General features: G+C 58.2%; 1 protein-coding gene across 4 annotated transcripts; it reads right to left on the bottom strand.

The window, feature by feature from the left end:
* Positions 1-244: 244 nt before the first annotated feature.
* AMPD2 (adenosine monophosphate deaminase 2) lies at positions 245-12,058 on the bottom strand. Of its 4 annotated transcripts, none has more exons than XM_032421964.1 (18): positions 11,568-12,058; positions 6,475-6,605; positions 6,138-6,268; positions 5,597-5,665; positions 5,392-5,503; positions 4,957-5,143; positions 4,579-4,720; positions 4,376-4,465; positions 4,025-4,154; positions 3,734-3,928; positions 3,515-3,646; positions 3,218-3,381; positions 2,841-2,967; positions 2,587-2,750; positions 2,245-2,365; positions 1,781-1,954; positions 1,459-1,569; positions 245-1,303 (listed from the first exon to the last, which is right to left on the bottom strand). In XM_032421964.1, the coding sequence occupies exons 1-18, from the start codon at positions 11,575-11,577 to the stop codon at positions 1,094-1,096; spliced, it is 2,400 nt and encodes a 799-aa protein (XP_032277855.1). In that variant the 5' UTR covers positions 11,578-12,058; the 3' UTR covers positions 245-1,093. The 4 variants fall into 4 exon arrangements, with proteins under 4 accessions (XP_032277855.1, XP_032277866.1, XP_032277863.1 ...); XM_032421975.1 differs by lacking the exon at positions 11,568-12,058 and adding an exon at positions 10,570-10,868; XM_032421972.1 differs by lacking the exon at positions 11,568-12,058 and adding an exon at positions 7,869-7,912.
* Positions 12,059-16,955: the final 4,897 nt, after the last annotated feature.

Genomic DNA, 16,955 nt, shown 5'->3' on the forward strand with positions numbered 1-16,955 from the left:
CAGGAATGTGCCCCAGACCTGGGGCCAAGTGCCCACTTCAGAAGGGGCAGACAGGACAAGGGCCTGGGGCAGCAGATGCATCCCTGGTGGGCCTCTCCTCTCACCCAGCTTCCATAGTCCGTTTCTGCATTCACAAACACACATCAGCCAAGCCCAGTCACTCCCCTTAGGATCTGCTGCACCTCTAGCCACAGTGCTCCTGGATCCACCCTCCGCCACCGCCCCCATGGCTCTCCCTCTCCAAACAGAGATCCCACCTGCCTCATTACTTAAATAATCTTTATTTCTCATGCACTAGGAAAGATGGGATTGTATGAAACACTGCATTTCACAGCAAAGGCCTCAGTCCAAAACACAACACAGGGGACCAGGTGGATTCAGGTCTGGCCAAAACTCTGGGGACCATCGTGGGGCTACCACCCCCAGGGCTGGTGACAGATTCAGGACCCTCCAGCTGTAGTGGCCCCAGACACAACATAGGGCAGCTACCCCCTCCCACAGAGGCACAGGAAGCTGACACCAGAAGAGCATGTGGACCAGAGAAAGGACGGAGGAGGCTGCTAGGCAGTGACGTGGTGGAGGCGGTGGTCCAGCGCCGCCGAGGCCCGAGTCCAGGCCGCCAGGGTTGTGACTGAGCTCTCCGCCCAGCTGTGCTCACTGGAACTGTGGGAGTGCCACAGACCCCCGGCAGATACACACGGGCCCCACCTGCCTGCTCCTCAGCCTCACACACAAGACGACATCTGCCCAGATAGGACCCCAAAGGCTAGAGGGGCCAGTCCCCCTCAACCATCCCTAGCCCCTGTGGACACTTAGACGCCCACCGGACAGCCAGGCTTCAGAGGTTCCTGGGACAGGGCCATGGGCAGGGCAGCCAGCAAACCTGGGCCATCAGGTACCATCCGAGCCAAGACAAGAGCAAAGCAGATTCTGGGCACCACTTTCCTGGAGGTGGCACCGGAACAGATACAGGTTGGAGACATGCGGGACAGAACGAAGAAGAACGGACACATGCAGACGTGACAGGGCGGGAGGGGTCTGAGGATAAAACGTGGTCAAGGTGCTGAGCTGCGGGGGACACGGTGGGCCGGGCTCACTGAGGCCCCGGGCTTGTCGTGACCCCGCTCTCCTCGGGGATGGTCTCCAGCATCTCACTCTGGACAGCCTGTGTGATGAGAGCCAGCTCCTGGCACAGAGTCTCATAGCGGTAGCCCACACGGATGTCCGGCACGTTCGTACGGCGGATATCATTGCCCTCGGGGCCCTCCTTGGTATAGTTGGGTCCCAGCCAGTGGCTCTTCACCTGCAGTGGGCAGGGGTATCAGACAGGGCCGCAGCTAGCTTTGAGGGGCCACGCCCCAGGCCTGAACCATCCCAGGGCCAGCACCCCTGGCACCTCCCCAAACGCAGAGGAGAGGAGAGGGTGGACACCAGGCTCCAGGCGGGTGGGGGTGGTACCTTGTGGGAGAAGCCGCTCATGAGCACGCTGTTGCGGGCCAGCTCACACATGTCGCAGGAGCTGAGCTTCCACACCTGCGTGGCGATGCTGTACTCCTCCATCAGTGGCTCCTGCGCAGGCCAGGTGCCCTCAGACGGGTGCACGCGGCCCTGCCACCCAGTGTCCGCCCACCTGTCCTTGCGCGCCCCCCCCTTCTCGGCAGGATGGCAGGATTTGCCCCAGGACGTGCTGCACTCCACCAGCAGGGGGCAGCACCAGCGCCGAGCCCCAGGGGCCTGGGTGTCTTGGGCGTCCCAGGACCACCAGCCGCCGGGTTCTGACCTTGGTGAAGTGGAACTGCAGGGGATCATCAGTGGACAGGGAGACCATGAGCCCGCGGGACAGGTACTCGGGGAGCGGGTTCCGGTGGTAGCTGAGGAAGAGGCTGTTGTTGCTGAGAGGAGACATGGCGATGCCAATCTGGGCCAGGTAATACAGGTACTGCAGGACGGGGGCCTGCGTGGGCAGCGGGGAGGGGCCTGTCAGGCGGCCTCAAGGCTGGGGAGGAGCCCTGGCTCTGGGGGGGTGCAGGCCACAGTGGAGAGGGCGGGGAGCCCAGCCTCGGCCTCACGTACAGAGGGTCATTTACAGCCAAGATCCAAGCGAGGGTCGCAGTGTGGGGGCTGGGCTGTGCAGGGGTCCAAACTGGGGGTTTGGTGAGGAGGGAGATCAGTTACTGAAGAGGCTCGAAGGGTTGAAAGGGAGGTGAGCGATCAGGAGGGGAGGCTGGGGGTGCAGGCCCTGACCTTGCGCAGAAGCAGCCCGTGAGAAATGTTCTCGGCCAGCATGAAGGCCGACACCAGGTGGTGGATGGGCCCCGCTTCCCCACAGTGTGGCCTCAGCACAAACGTGTGGAAGCCCCTCTGCCTGGGGGCAGAAAGATAGCGTCAGCTCCCCAGCCCGGGCTCCCGAGCCCCCCGCCCGGTGGCCACCTGGACCTGGGACAAAGCGCCAGGGGCAGATTCTTGGCTGTGAGGGGTGAGCCCGGAAAGAACTCCCTGGGTCTGGGAGTGGGAGCAAGGGGTGGGTCGGGGCTCCGGCGGCCCCAGGACAGGGCAGCAGAGTCAGCACACGGGAGGAACAGGCACCTGCGCAGGTGGTTCAGCATGGCCATGTTGACAAAGGTGTAGTACAGGTAGTAGGCATAGGGTGGGTTGTCCTCCTCCACCCAAGCCTTGGGGAGGGGGCTCTCCAGGTTGAAGACGTGATTCTCAGGCTTAGACTCATCATCCACGCTGTCGAAGCCATCCACCTGGCCCGGGATGCTGGGGTCAGGCCCAGAGCTGCAGCGGCCCCTGAGGCAGGCCGCCCTCCCCCCCCCTGCCCCGTGCAGCCCCCTTACGTGCTCCAAGAAAAGGTGCAGCTCCGGGTGGCTGGCAGGGTGCACGGTGGCCTCAAACAGTGGCAGGAAGATGTTCTCCAGCATCTCCTGGAAGTTGGCTAGCTGGCCCTTGGTACGGTACACGTCGCTGCACGCAAGACGCGCGCACAGGACAGCGTTCACCAAGCGTCGGAGCCTGGCCCACACGCGCCGAAGCGCTTCTGCACGACCCTGGGTGGGCCGGGCTGGGCAGACCACAAGCGGAACCAGGGGGTACCCCTCCCACTCAGAGGGCTCGGCTGGGGTGGGGGGACCCGCCACCCCGGGCAGGCAGGAGGCAGGTGCTGTCCCCTTGAACCCTGCCCCGCACGTTCCCTCCCGCTCTGAGGGACACTCACAAGAGGCGGGGCACTTGCACGAGCCAGCGCACGTTGGGAGAGTGTACTCGGTGCTTCACGGCCCAGCACGCCAGCTTGTCCCACTCGTCCCTCGAGCGCCCATAGATGGAGAGCCGCAGCTCCGCGTTCTGGTATTTGCTCTCCTCCAGGTCGGACATCACTTCCTGAAAGACATGCAGGGGCGGGGGGGCGGGCAACCATCACACCCACCCACCCGGCTCCCGTGCGGTCAGGGAGAGGGCTGCTCAAGGCTCTCGCTACCCCTGCACATGGGCCTGGGCGGTCCCTCCTCCTCACCTTGATAATGTGGGCAAAGTACTTTCCAGAAACCCTGTTGTCGGTCTTGATGAAGATCTCTCGGAGGACAGACTCCCCAATGGGGTTGTACTTGGCATTGAACTTGTCAAAGCGATGGAAGGTGTTCCTGTCCTGGGGAAGATGGGCAGGCCCAGGTCACCCCTGCCCCTGGGCCACACACTGACCCAGCCCCTCAGCCCCTGTGCCAGCGGGACAGACCGCGTGCATGTCCAGCGTGTCCACACTCAGGTCGTAAGCAGTGAGATTCATGCTCTCAAAGACCTCCCGCAGCGTCTGCTCACGGCCCTGCTCCACGTGCACGATCTCCTCCAGGTGCCGCTTCATCGCGCGTTTGATGAAGCGCAGCAGGTGCTTCTGGTTCATGCAGGACGAGGCATGGATGTGTGTGTCCACCTGGGGTGCAACGGGGGGGCCACTGGGTTCCCTGGAGGCCAGTCCGCAAGGGAGGCCAGGCAGGGGCGCAGGGCCGGACACGTGGGGAGGGCCCACCTTCCGGATGTTGTAGAAATCTCGGTGTGGCACCTTCTTCTGGGCGGCCAGCTCCTTCATCTCATTGAGCAACACGTGCATCTGGAACTTGGAGCTCAGGTACTGTAGGCGGCGGTAGCAGAAGGACTTTCTGGACAGGGAGAGAACAAGGCAGGGGCAATGAGCCACAAGCAGAGGGGGGAGGGGACAGGACTGAGGCTGCGGGGGGTGGCGGGGAGACAGATGGAGGGAAAGGCTAGTTCTCGGTGACTGTGAAGGGGTGAGAGGTGGCGGCAGGTGTTTGCGGCAGGGCTGCAGCTGGGCAGTCCGGGCTGGAAGGGAGCCGAGTGTCTGGGCCAGGCAGGGACTCACATGGGGCCGTTGATTATCAGGGCCATCAGCACATTGACATCCGCCACAAATTCCTGCAGGTCAGGGTACGGCAGCTCCACCTCTGGGCAACTGGCAGGTAAGAGGAGCTCAGGTGAGGGGAGCAAGTCGTGCCCCGTGGGCCCTCCCAAGCTGGAGCAGCCCCCACACAGCTCTCCCCCGCCGCATTCCCCACACCCGCTTACTGCTCATCGGGTTCCCTGCGGGTGTAGACATGCACCACGCCCTGCACCATGCGCAGACCCAAGCCCAGGTCCCCAGGCATGGTGCTTGGCTCACAGTACTCATAGGGGTGCTGCTCCAGCGCAGGGGGGTGCACCGGGGCATCTGCAGGGTGGGGAGGGTGGAGTCAGGGCCAGGGCTCTTCCAGGCCACCCGCTGCCCAGCCCAGAGGCCCCACAGAGAGGGAGAGCTCCTGCCTCTGCCTCCACCCACCATGGACCAAGGGGCTGGCATGAGCCTGGGTGGGGGAAAGCAGGCAGGGTGGAGGTTCTCGGGCACCAAAGCTCAGGGAGTCGGGGACACCAGGGCACTTGGAGCAGGGCAGGGATGGGGGGTCCCACCAGCGGACACGGGGGTGTCAGGGCCCTGCTCGTAGGTCCGTGTCTCCAGAGGCTTCTCAGCCAGCTGCTGCAGGTACCGGCGGGTGGTGGGGCAGAAACTCTGCAGCGACAGGGCCATGTACTTTTCCCGGATGAAGAGTGCCCGCACCACGCTCTTGGCTGCGTCCAGCAGGTCTGTGAATGGCACCTGGAGCCAAGACATGGGGTCACTCTCCTTGCTCTCAGGCCCAGACCAGGCTCACCCTCACCCCTTCCCCGAAGCCTTGACCCTGGAAACAGCGCATCAACTAGCTCCCAGCCACAGAACCTTTGCCCCTCCAGCTTTTGAAAAGAGAAATGCCCTCTCTAAGCCGCACCCAGCTCCCAGGCTGGGGGAGCCCACGGGGACTCCTGGAGTCAAGAGGGGTAGAGACCCAAGGCCCTGCCAACACTGACCCCACACTTCTCCTCGCCGGAGATGGTGACCCGCTGAAATTCCCGCTCTAGCACCACGTCTCGCTCCCGCAGGCCCCGGTCGCCTTGCCCCTCGCCCTGCTCCTTGTAGAGCCTACGAGCGGAGAGCACAAGGGAGGGGGCTGGAGCCAGCAGCGGGACAGGCCCCACAGCCCCACAGCCCTCCGCGCCCCTCTGCCCTCCTCACTGGAGGTCCGAGGCACTGTCTGTCTTCAGGAAATCTTGCTTGGCCCGAAGCAGGATGTCCGGCTCCAGCCTAGAAGGGAGAGGGGCAAGAGGTCAGGCCGATGACAAGGGAGGGATGGCCCCGGTGGTCAGGTCCCTGCCCCGTGCTGCCTGCTGTGCCCGTGTTGTTCCTCGTGGCCCCGTGGGGCCGTGGAATCCTGCACTGTGGCTGTTGTCCGACCCCCACGTTACAGATGAGAAAGCCCACCCAGAAGCTGAGTGACACGTTCTAGGCCACACGGGTGGGTACAAGACAGAGCCAGAACCCAAGAGCCTGACTCCAAAGCCTGCGCTCCATAACACTGGTCTACGGTCCCTCGCCAGCCGGTCTGAGGGAGCACAGGATGGGAGAGGGACAGAGACAGGGCTCTGAGAGTATCCCAGTAGAGACAGACGGACGCTGGGCAGGCCACCCCCGTGCCCCCTAGCCCCGACCCCGCAGCAGCCTAGCCGTGCCCCCTCCACCCATGGCTGCCTGCTGGACTCTGAGCCTGGGGCCCTACTTGACATCCTGGCTGATCTGCCTCTCCAGACGCTGCCTCCGCTCCTCCAGCTGCTCAATGGGGCTCTCCTCAGGGAACTCGTACGGGGCGCTGCGGAGCTCGCTCTCAGCCAGGGAGCGGCTGAACAGCTCCTGGTGGGAGGGAAGGCAGCGTCAGTGTGCCAGGCCCTCCCTTGCGGAGTCTCAGGATGGGGAGCTGCAGGTACCTGGGAGAGGCTAGGGATCGGGGCACAGCCAAGCGTGGAGTAAGGGGACGGCTGAGATGGAGGGGTGTGGGGAGCAGAGACAGGGCACGGGGACGGCAGTGGAGGGACACAGGGTGCGGTGCCAGGCGATACCTCCGCGATCTCCTTGCATTTGCCATCCATGGACGTGCGTAGGTCGAGTGGGAAGTGCTTGAGGCAGGGGGCAGGGCCTGGCAGGGATCGGGCAGACTGCAGCGGAGGGGCCCCCAGCCCACCCCGAGCCTCTGTGGAGACAGCGATGCCAGGGTCAAAGGGTGGAGGGCAGGGCCTGTGTGCACTAGAAGCCCTGGGCCCCTGCACGCCCCAGGCCTGTCCCAGAGAGAGGCCAGGGGCCTGGAAAGTGGGCAGTCCCTCCTCAGAGGCTGAGGATCGGGCCTGCATGTGGCTCCCAAAGGACCTCACCCTCACAGTCTAGCGCGGGGCCCCTCAGCCATTCCAGGCTCAGGAGTGGGGGGGCTCCTGAGGCTGCCTCTAGAGCGACCCGCTGCCTCAGGGAGCAGGAGACCTCCTACAGGCAGGCACACATGTACACACATACACACACACGTGTACACACACACACACCTCCCGGGTGCTCATTAAGGTGCATGTGTACACACACACGTACACACGTACACACACACACACACACACACACACACCCTCTCCCGGGTGCTCATTAAGGACCTGGTGGCCGGGCCCACAGCTTCCAGGGCAGGCAGGCCAGCCCGGATCAGACCTGCTTGTGGACCCAGCAAGCCTCCTCTCGGAACCCAGGGCCTGCGCCCGACATCCCAGACCTATAGAGCACAAGCAAGTCGCATCTGCCACTCAGCTCTGACCTGGGGACCAGACCCCAAGGGAAGAGGAGGAGGGGAAGTGGAGGGCCTAGTTGGCAGCAGGAACCCTACCTCCTCCCCAGTGGTGTGCCCTCTCCCCCCCGGACCCCAGGGCGGCCAAGATGTGGCCCGGCCCCCAGCTGCCCCTCCCACTGCTGGCTGCCCCTCCAAAGGGGACTGCCACAAACAGTCTGCGCCACTCAGAGGCCCCAGGATCTGGGCCGGAGGCCCCAGGGAGGGCCTGGGGAAGGGATTATCAGAAGCCAGGGCCTCTCCACATGGAGGGCAGAACTCCTCAGCCGCACCACCGGAAGGCTGGCACTAAAGGCCTCGAAGCTGCTAGTCTAGAGGGGCTGCCTGAGCTCCCAGCCAAGTCAGACCCTCCCTGGGCTACCAGCCCCACCCTCCCCACCAGGAAGCTCTCCACACCAAACTGGGCTCTCCCAGCCTGCTCTGAAGGGTGCTCCCTTCCGGCACGCTCCTTTCCCCTCGGCGCCGGGTCTTAGGGATGGATTGGAGGCTCTGCCCAGGTAGCATGCCTTAAAGTCTGTGGGCTCACTTCACGATCCCCCAGAGTTGGGTCCCAAGGCTGGACAAAGGGAAGAGGAGGTGCCTGCCCTAGATCCAGGACCCAGCCCCCACTCTCCCTGGTGCAGGCCTGGATCCTACCTAGAGTTCAGGCAGCTCCAGCCAGCAGCCCTGTGCCCCTCGCCGGCTGGTTTGCTGAGTGGGGCTGTAGCCAGTCCCCCAGGACAGCTCAGGGGCCGGCACGGGCTGTACCAAGTGCAGCTGCATGCAGGGGAGACCCTAGGATGACAGCAAGCAGGGGGCTAGGGAGGCCCAGGGGAACCAGAAATCAAGGGAAGGAGCATCAGAGTTGGGAAATCAGAGGAACCTCAGAAGGGAACAGCTTTAACCTCTACCGTACCAGGGCCCAGCCTAAAGTGGAGCCCCCAAGGGGGTGGAGCAGGGTAGGCTGACCCAGGCAGGGCAGTCTGGCTGGGAGGGGCTGGGCCTCCTTAAAACGCACTACCCTGGGGAATGGTGCGTGGGTAGGGCCAGGGTGGCCAAAGGGGTGGGGGGAGAAGAGGGGACGAGCAGCCCTCCCCTCCCCTCCGTACACAACAGCCCCAGGCCGGCTTCCCCTGCCCGGTGGCCTTGTTTTGCTCACCACTGTCCCCTGGGTCCCTGGGGACAGACAAAGCCTCTTCCAGGGACAGAAGTTGGCTGGCAGTGAGGGAAGTGACTCAGTCCCGGTAGGGACCAGGTACTGAGCTTCTCTACTGCCCATGGGGCCTGATTCATGGCTCCCCAGACCTCCAGCCTCCTCTCGAAGCCTATCGTCGGGAACAAACCGTCCAGGAGGAGAAGTGTGGGAGATAAGGGACTAGAATTTGGAGGACTTGAGTCTGACTCTATTCCCACTTACTGGCATGTCTCTCCTCCCAGAGGCTTCAAGTCCTGTCTATAACGGGGTGATAAGCGGGTCCTGCCCTGTCTACCCACCAACTGCTGTACGGCTCATAGAGATAGAGCTCTGCAGCTGTGGTGTTAAACACCATTCCCTGTGATTATGAACTCCCGGGACGCTCCAAGCACTTACCATGCACAGTCCAACCTTCTAGGGAGGGTGGGAGGTTCTCAGGCCCAGTGCAGGCCGGCACAACCAAGCAGTGAAGGGCAGCAAAGAGAACGGAATTGGTCAGGGGTAGAGATGGGGGGTGACACTATCTCATACTTGCAAGAGGGCAGAGCAGGAAGAGGAAAGAAAAATGGGCACCTGCTCCACACCCAGGGTATAAGACGGAGCCTGCGGTCCTTACGTGCCCAAGAGACCTGATCTTACACAACTCCTGCCTTCCAGACCCTGGCAGGGGAGGCCGCCCACAGACCTCCAGGGCTGGTCTCTATCAGGTCAGGAGGAGCTGAATTGAAGGTCCTAATCTCAACCTCCCATCTTAGCAGGGTGGCCCAGGACCTCCACAGAAGCACTGCGGTGACCAGGACAGGCTCCAGCAGCCAGAGCCATTCCTCCAGGCCTGCAGGCCCCTGCCCGGGGTTCCAGGGCTTCACTAGAGGTGACAGGCAGTAGCCTCCACACTCCCTGAGGCCAGGCCTAGAAGACCCAGCTTCCTGCCTGCTGGTCCCTTCCCCAGAATCTGTGCACTGCACCACACACACGAGTAGTCCACCAAAAGCCAGAGGGGCTGCTCCCACCAACCAAGATCTTGCCACCTCATCTACCCTCTGACCAGGCGCCCCCTCACTCACTGCCAGGACTGCCTCAGTCGAGAGGCAGAGATGTGCCCGAGGCTTCGACCCCTAAGTCTCAGATGCTCCCACCGAGTCACCACACAAAGATGTACATATCTAGCCCCAGGGGACACACTCTCTGGAGGGCCCAGACCTGGGCACAGAAAACACAGACCCTCAGGCCAGCACTGACCTCTGGGCAGTATTTTCAATGGCATAAGAAAATACAGGAGACGGATGGTCAGGCTATAGGTACAGAGAGCTGCTGAGGGAAGGGGGAGAAGACACTGGCTTGACCTGGTCACCAAAATGGGGGGCGGGGGCCCTTCCTTAGCCACAAGGCCTGGGGCAGCAGACGGCAGGTAGATATCCCTCAGCAAGCAGACTCAGGCAGCCTAGCCCTCAGGGAGATAGACACAGCCACACCATGCTGCCTGCTCCAAATGGTGCAGAGATGCCTACCAGAGTGGGAGGCAAACCAAAGGGTGCAGGCGCACACAAGTAGGCAGCGGCCCCAGCCCGAGCCCCAAAAACAGGCCTGGCCCAAGGACACCCCATACTTCCGAGGAAGCCCACAAGAAAAACCAGGAACGGGCAAACAGCAAATGATGGCTACGGTTGAGCCCCCAGCCCCTGGGATGCCCAGTGGCAATGAGTGTGCCCTAATATCAGACCCCCCTCGCCCCCCAGGAAGGGGATTCGGGATCTGGGGTCCTAGAAATAAGAACTAAGCACAGGAGGACGCCTGAGCCTGCCCAGTAAAGACACAGCCGCCAGCAGTGTGGCCAGCCCACAAACCAGCCAGTCCCACACATCTCCCTCTCCATTCACACACACGCTCCACATGCACACGGTCTTAGCACATCCGCACGCTGACACGTGTGCAAACACACCTCTTGCTGCACCCACACCTGCGCCCACTCCTCGTTACAGAGGGCAGCACCCCCAACACAGAACTTGTCACCTTCCACCCCACCTCCCTCCCCACCCCACCTCCCAAGCCAGCTGTCCCTGGGACTGAGGACAAGGAGGGGCATCACCCCAGAGGGGGTGCAGTGGCCTGGGCCAGTGGTGGTGGGGCAGAGGCAGCGCCTGAGGCTAGGAAGCACACACTCACCTGGTACTGCAGAGGAGGCCTGCAAGCTGACCCGCTTCTTAAAGGGATATTTGGCCTTGGGGCTGCTGGGGCCAGATGGGTTGGATGCCATGGCTCGAGCGGCGGAGACGGCGGGGGGAGTCTGAGCCGCACCAGCTGGGCCTCGCTCTGCCACATCCAACCCCTTCCTCCGCCCCGCCCCCAGCGGGAGTGACTGATGCAGGAAGCAGAAGCCCCGCAGGCGGAAGAGGCCCTGGCCACGATTTCTGATGTTGTCTAGGCAACCTCGGGCAGGGGGGCCTCCATCCCCGCCTCTTATCCCCTCCCTTCCCTCCTCAGACCTTGGAGTGACGCGACTGCTGCTAGCTGGGACTTGGGGGCGGGGGGCGGGGGGTGGGGGAGTGGAGGGGGAGGTGAGCAGACAAGATGGGGAAGGGCCAGCCCCCAGCACTCCACTGACCCCTTCAGGAGCCCTTGCCCCTTGCCAAGGCTCTGGGGCACAGGAGTCAAAGTCCGGGCTAGCTGGTCCATCCAGCATGGGGGGAAAAAGATAATAATAAACAGGAATCCAGTGCGAGGTCCCCCAAGCTCAGAACACATTGTCTCAGAGCAGGCGTACTCCGTGAAAACCCAGCCCCTCTGGGGCACAGTCCCCTTTTCTCTATCAGGCTCCCAGCCCCAGGGTTAGTCCAGCTCTGGGAGGATGGGGGTAGAACTGAGAATCCCGGCCCAGTAGGGAGGAGCCTGTCTTGGGAAAATTCCACTGGCCGGCAGAAGCTACCTTCTGGGAAGGCAGGAGGCAGGGGCTTCTCTGGGGGGCTAGGAAAGAGCCCCCAGCAACTTCTGACTTTTCCGTCTTTTCGCACTCAGGCTCTGCTCTCCAAGGCCCGCCCCAGGAGGAGACGGCCACCTTCCCTAGGTCTGCAGGCTGTGCTGAGACCCCCACCCTTTTGTCACCCTGCCCACGCACTTCTCTGTCCCAGAGACCCTCCCCCCAACAGACGCGCACATACACTCACCTGAGGCCATGCTGCCCGAGCCCGCAGGGGTATGAGGGAGGCTGCCCGCCAGGGTCTGCCCAGCCGGGAAGCCGGGGTCGCAAAGGAGGGGAGGAGGGCCGGGACCCCGACCCTGGCCCAGTCGCTCCGAGGACCCCTGCCCTGGCACTGCGATGGAAGAAGTAAGGCAGTCTTTCAAAATTGCCCGGAGGCGGGAGGCGGACCCCGGCAGACCTCAGCTGCTGCACTGGCCTCGAAGACCCCGGAGTCCCGACCCCCAGCTCTCTGCTCAAGAGGCGAGCAGGCCACGTGCTTCCCAGGGAGCAGGACCCGGAACTCGTCTGAGCTTCTCTCTACACTCTCTGGGTGTTCGTGATCGGACTACCGTAGCTGGACTGTGGGGGAGTCACGCAACAGGTGCGACCCCACCAAAGCCTCGCCAGCTCCACCGAGCTTCTCGGCCGCCCAAGGCCCCGCCAGACCCGAGGCCCCGCCCCCGCCGGGCAGGCCCCGCCCCCGCTGTGTTCCGCTTCCCCGCGCCACGTGGGCAGCCGCCACTCCGCAGTTGGCCGGCGGGACTTGGGCAAGTCCTGTGCGTCAGCTTCCTCATCCATGAAATGGGGTGGTGTAATCGTACTCAAGAGAGTTACTGTGAGCATTAAATGTTAAGCACCTTTTCACGGTGCCTGGCACTAAGTCGGTGGCCAATAAAAGGTAAACTAGTAGTGTCTCAAGATTAATTCACTTTTAGAAGTCCTACCCTGGCATTCTCACTGTGGGTCGTCCGTTTTCTTCTGGCAGGTGTAGATAAACAGGGTGTGCCCTGCAATTCTGGCTCCCCTTCCCGCATTTACTTCTATATTTATTGGTTAAAACCTTAGGCCCTATAGCCAGAATGCGTGGGTTCAATTCCATACTCCTCCATCTACTTAGCGATTGACGTTGTTGGGAAAGTTACTGGACTCTGTACTCTATTTCGTTTGGAGAATGACTGTAAGAGACCCTGCTTTGTATGGTGGTTAAGATAATTGAGTTAATGTAAGTCAAGTGGAGACTAATGTAAAACATTGCCTGGCATGTAGTTACTACTCAGTTAATGTCTGTCTTATTCTATGTCCTTGGCCTTGGTTCCCTGTTGACAACCTCACAGGGTAATGATTCTCCTCATAGCCTATAAAGAAGTGGAGTTGGGCTCTTTGGGGGGACTGCAGACACCCCACACAACCAGCACCCCCACTGCCAAGTGACAGAGAATCCTACCTAAAGGGAACTTGGGGGGTGGGGTGCCTAAGAACTGAACATACTTAAGTGTATTAGCAGCAATTAATCTTTTTCCTATTTCTCCACCTTGTGGGAGCCCTTCGTCCCCCACACCCAGTTGTACTAATGCTGTTTGTCCAGCTCCTCCTAGTTCTCACCACCCCCACAGCCAGATTCTTTCCCAAACTCTGCCTCCCCCACCTCTCCCCAAGCTGGATTCTGGACCCTGAACCCTATTATCCCTGTGTATCTGGTGTCACCTCTATCGATCTCTTCCTGCTGCTCCTCACTGTGGGCAAACTCAAAAAAACATGGCCTCCATAGACATGGTAAAACAAGGGAAATGCCATGTTTACCCAACAAATTAGCAAAGATTAAGGGGAAAAAAAATCCTAATGCAGGCAAGGGGGTAATGAGATGGGACACACACATATACTACTGGTGGACACCAAGAGCAACATAATCTGTCTGAAGGCCATTTGGTAATACATAATCAAGAGGCGTTGAAAAGTTCTTATTACTTGACCCTGTAATTCTGCTTTCGGGAAATTGTTCTGCTGAAAAGAGCTACCAGAAAAATATGCACGAATTTGTTCACCACTGCAATGTTTATCACACAGAAAGGCTGGAAACATTAAGGTCCAACAATAGGGGGATGTTTAAATTTTGTCAGATGCATGCAATGAAATACAACCATTAAAAATTGTTCTTGGAGAACTTCTTAATGAGGTGGAAATGTTTACAATGTAAAGTCTGGTTTAAAAAAAAATGAATGTAAAGTCTGTACATACAGTACGGCCCTAAATATGTGACATATACGCATAGAAAACAAACACACCAAAAAGGTCACAAATGGTTATCCGTGGGCAGTAGAATTGGGAATTATATTTCCTTCTTTATACTCATCTGCATTTAAAAAATTGTCTACAATGCATAGCCATTACTTTTATAATCAAGGGAATAGAAAACAACAAATCTGTAATGGCCTCCACACCCCACCCCCAACAGACTCTCCTGGATCTTAACCCCAGACTAAATTCCTCTTATCTTTAGGAATTTTGAAGCCGTTGGGTTCTCAACAATGAGTAACAAAATAAATCTTGAAATTAAAAATCAAGCAGCAGGTAACCATGTAGAATGTCATCTATATTGACAAAATGCAAATTTTGACATAGTTTTAAGGGGTGGTATCTTGCATTGGGCTAGGTCTCATTAGGACTTCCCCCTTGATTCAGACCTACTTACCTATTACCTACCTAATTAGCCCATAGGTGGTAATCCCTGCCCTCCACCTTCCCCAGGCAAACCGGTTCACTAGTCCCTTCATGCTCCTCCCTAGTCCCATCGGCAACACACCCTTCACCTGGTAACCCTCCCCTATTTCCAGACCATTTGGTACGCCATCCCTGCTAGGAAGTGCGTACTGATTACAGCTAAGCATAGATCTCCCCACCTACACAACACCAGCAAAAATCTCAGCGGGGTTCACGGTCTACGTAGAACAGAGTTTGGGAAATGAAGGAGTGAGTCATCCCCCTTGGCCTACAGCTTCTTAATGTTGTCTTTGAGCCTCTGGGATCTTCTCTAACTCTAAACACAGCTTCCTCCCCTCCTACCCTATTCACCAGATGGCTCCTTAAATGGCCCTCCCAGAACCCTAGGCCCCCACTCAAGTGTGCTCCTTAATTCTTTGAAGAACGCTTCTCTTGGCGTCTGGCCTATAGCCCACTGTGACGTCAGCCTCCCCCCTAAGGCCAGACCACTCTGCCGACACTGGACTTGGGAGGGAACGCTGGCAGCCTCACACAGATCCTTGGCCAGAACAGTTTCCCAAAGCATCACCTATGCTTAGATCCTTCTAGAACTAAGCTGCTCAGCTCTTATTTCTCAGCTTGTCCAGCCAGCCCTGTCATCCCTGACCCCAGTGCCCCAACACTGTTTATAGCACCATGCAGCTGTACCCAGCTGTACTTAGGTCTTCAAATGGTTTTAGCCACGCCCTGCCCTGTCACTCAAGGCCCTCACTTTGCCGTCCTCAACTGGCTGGACATAGCCCATTTCCCAGTCTTCCCTGAATACAGTTTGCACCTCAGGCCTCCACACCTTCTCTCATGCTTTCCTCTCCCCAAAATCACTTACTCCCCTTTCTACTATTGTTCTGCTTCTCTGATCAAAGTCTGTTCATTTAGTCCCTCCCTCCTTTCTTCTACAGAATTTTTCAGTTAAATGTGCTTAGAATTGTTTTTCCTACCAGGGACGGAGGTTAGGTTTTAAACAGCCCTGAATTCTCCAGCACAGTGTTCCTTTAATTAAACTATTTCTCTGTAAATTTACCCCTCCTCTTCCTTTGGACTGGAAGGTCCTGAAGGCAATTCCTCATTATGTGCCCCCAACTCCAGCCGGGACAAGGCTTTACCCACAGTCCCTGCCACTGAGGGTAAGACAGATCCTGAGATCTCCCCTTAGCTCAGGAAACAGGACCAAACTTGTTGGGAAATGGTGAGTCTTTTTTCACTCAAAATGATTTGGTTATCAGGCTGTGAACTAGGACTCCTGAGCTCTGCTGATTCTGATACTAGTTTATTAAGGTAAGGATCATCTTTCTGTGCTTCTAAATGGGAATTGCACCTACATGCTTTACCTGCTCCACCAGGACACTGAATTCAAATGTGGTAATAAAGTAGAACAGCCACAGGAAAGGCACAGGAGCTGAGGACGGGAGGCAGAAGGTCATTGGCGCCAGAATGGGTCAGCATAATTAGAGGCCAGGCGAGGGTCAGGAGCTTCCTTACTCAGCTTAGTAGTGGGAATGGGAACCCAGCAAACTAGGAAACAAGTAGAAGCAGCACAGAAGTTTGCAGAGGTGGTAGCTGAAAAAGGAACAGCTCGAATATTTTCCCCATGCGTGAAACAAGTTCGTGGTTCCTTTCACAATGCAAGTGCTACCGTTAGCAAGCTCATGCATTTGCCTTTTTTGTCCAAGTTTTCTTTCACTGGCTGCTTATGCGGGGGTAGTAGAAAGATCCCCTGATTTATCTGTTTATTAAGCTTACATGACCTTAAACAAGTTACTTAACCCTCAAGCCTCAGTTATCTGGTCTGTAAACTGGGGACAGAGCACTTACCTTGAAGTTAGTGTGAGAATGAACTGACAGGAGCCCCATAACTTGTCTAGCACAGTTCCTGGCAGTCCCCTGCTCTGAACAGAGAAGGTTTCGGTACAGCTCTGGCCGGGGTGTAGGTTACCAATATTGTGAGTAGGCTGCAGCGCTAGGGAGGTATAATTACTGAAACTTTATAGCCAAGATTCCAAGACAGTCACAATTTCAAAGACACTCTCCTGTTTTCTCTTAAGAAGTATTTGCCAAGTTTTGATTGGGAGAACATGATCACTATGGAAGGCACCTTGGCGGCTACCTATTTCTCCATCAGCCCTGAGAGTCTGGGCTCCAGGCCCAAAGCTTCTCATCCAGACACTCAGATATGCAGCTGAAAGGCGGTGGAAGGAGGAAGATGCTCAGCAGTGGCTCAGGGCACCTAGTAGGTAGGAGACCCAGGTGCTACCTCCCACCTTCTCCGGCCCAGTGGACTGCAGCACTTTTCCACACTAAAAGGAAAGAGCACGTTAAACCCTTCGAACTCAAGTTAAATCCTCAGGGCCTTGGCTGCATATTAAAATCACCTGGGGAAATTTGGAAATCTTCATGCTTGGACTGTATTCCAGACCAATTAGATCAGGTTTTTTCAAACTTGCCACATGATGATAATCACCTATATTAGCTTAAAATAGTTTCTCAGGCTCTGGAATTAGCACCATTACCGGAACGTAATGATTCTAAAACACACCCCTTTAAAAACATACAAGATATAAAAAACAAAAAACAAAAAAAACATACAGGATATGTTAACATCTTTGAAATCTGAGTGATCTTCCAATCGGTGGTATCTAAGATTTTTTTTTTTAAAGATTTTATTTATTTATTTGACAGAGACAGTGAGAGAGGGAACACAAGCAGGGGGAGTGGGAGAGGGAGAAGCAGGCTTCCTGCGGAGCAGGGAGCCCAATGCGGGGCTGGATCCCAGGACCCTGGGATCATGACCTGAGCTGAAGGCAGACGCTTAACGACTGAGCCACCCAGGCGCCCTGGT

This window comes from Phoca vitulina, unplaced genomic scaffold, assembly GCF_004348235.1.
Source record: "Phoca vitulina isolate PV1807 unplaced genomic scaffold, GSC_HSeal_1.0 scaffold2, whole genome shotgun sequence".
NCBI lineage: Eukaryota > Metazoa > Chordata > Mammalia > Carnivora > Phocidae > Phoca > Phoca vitulina.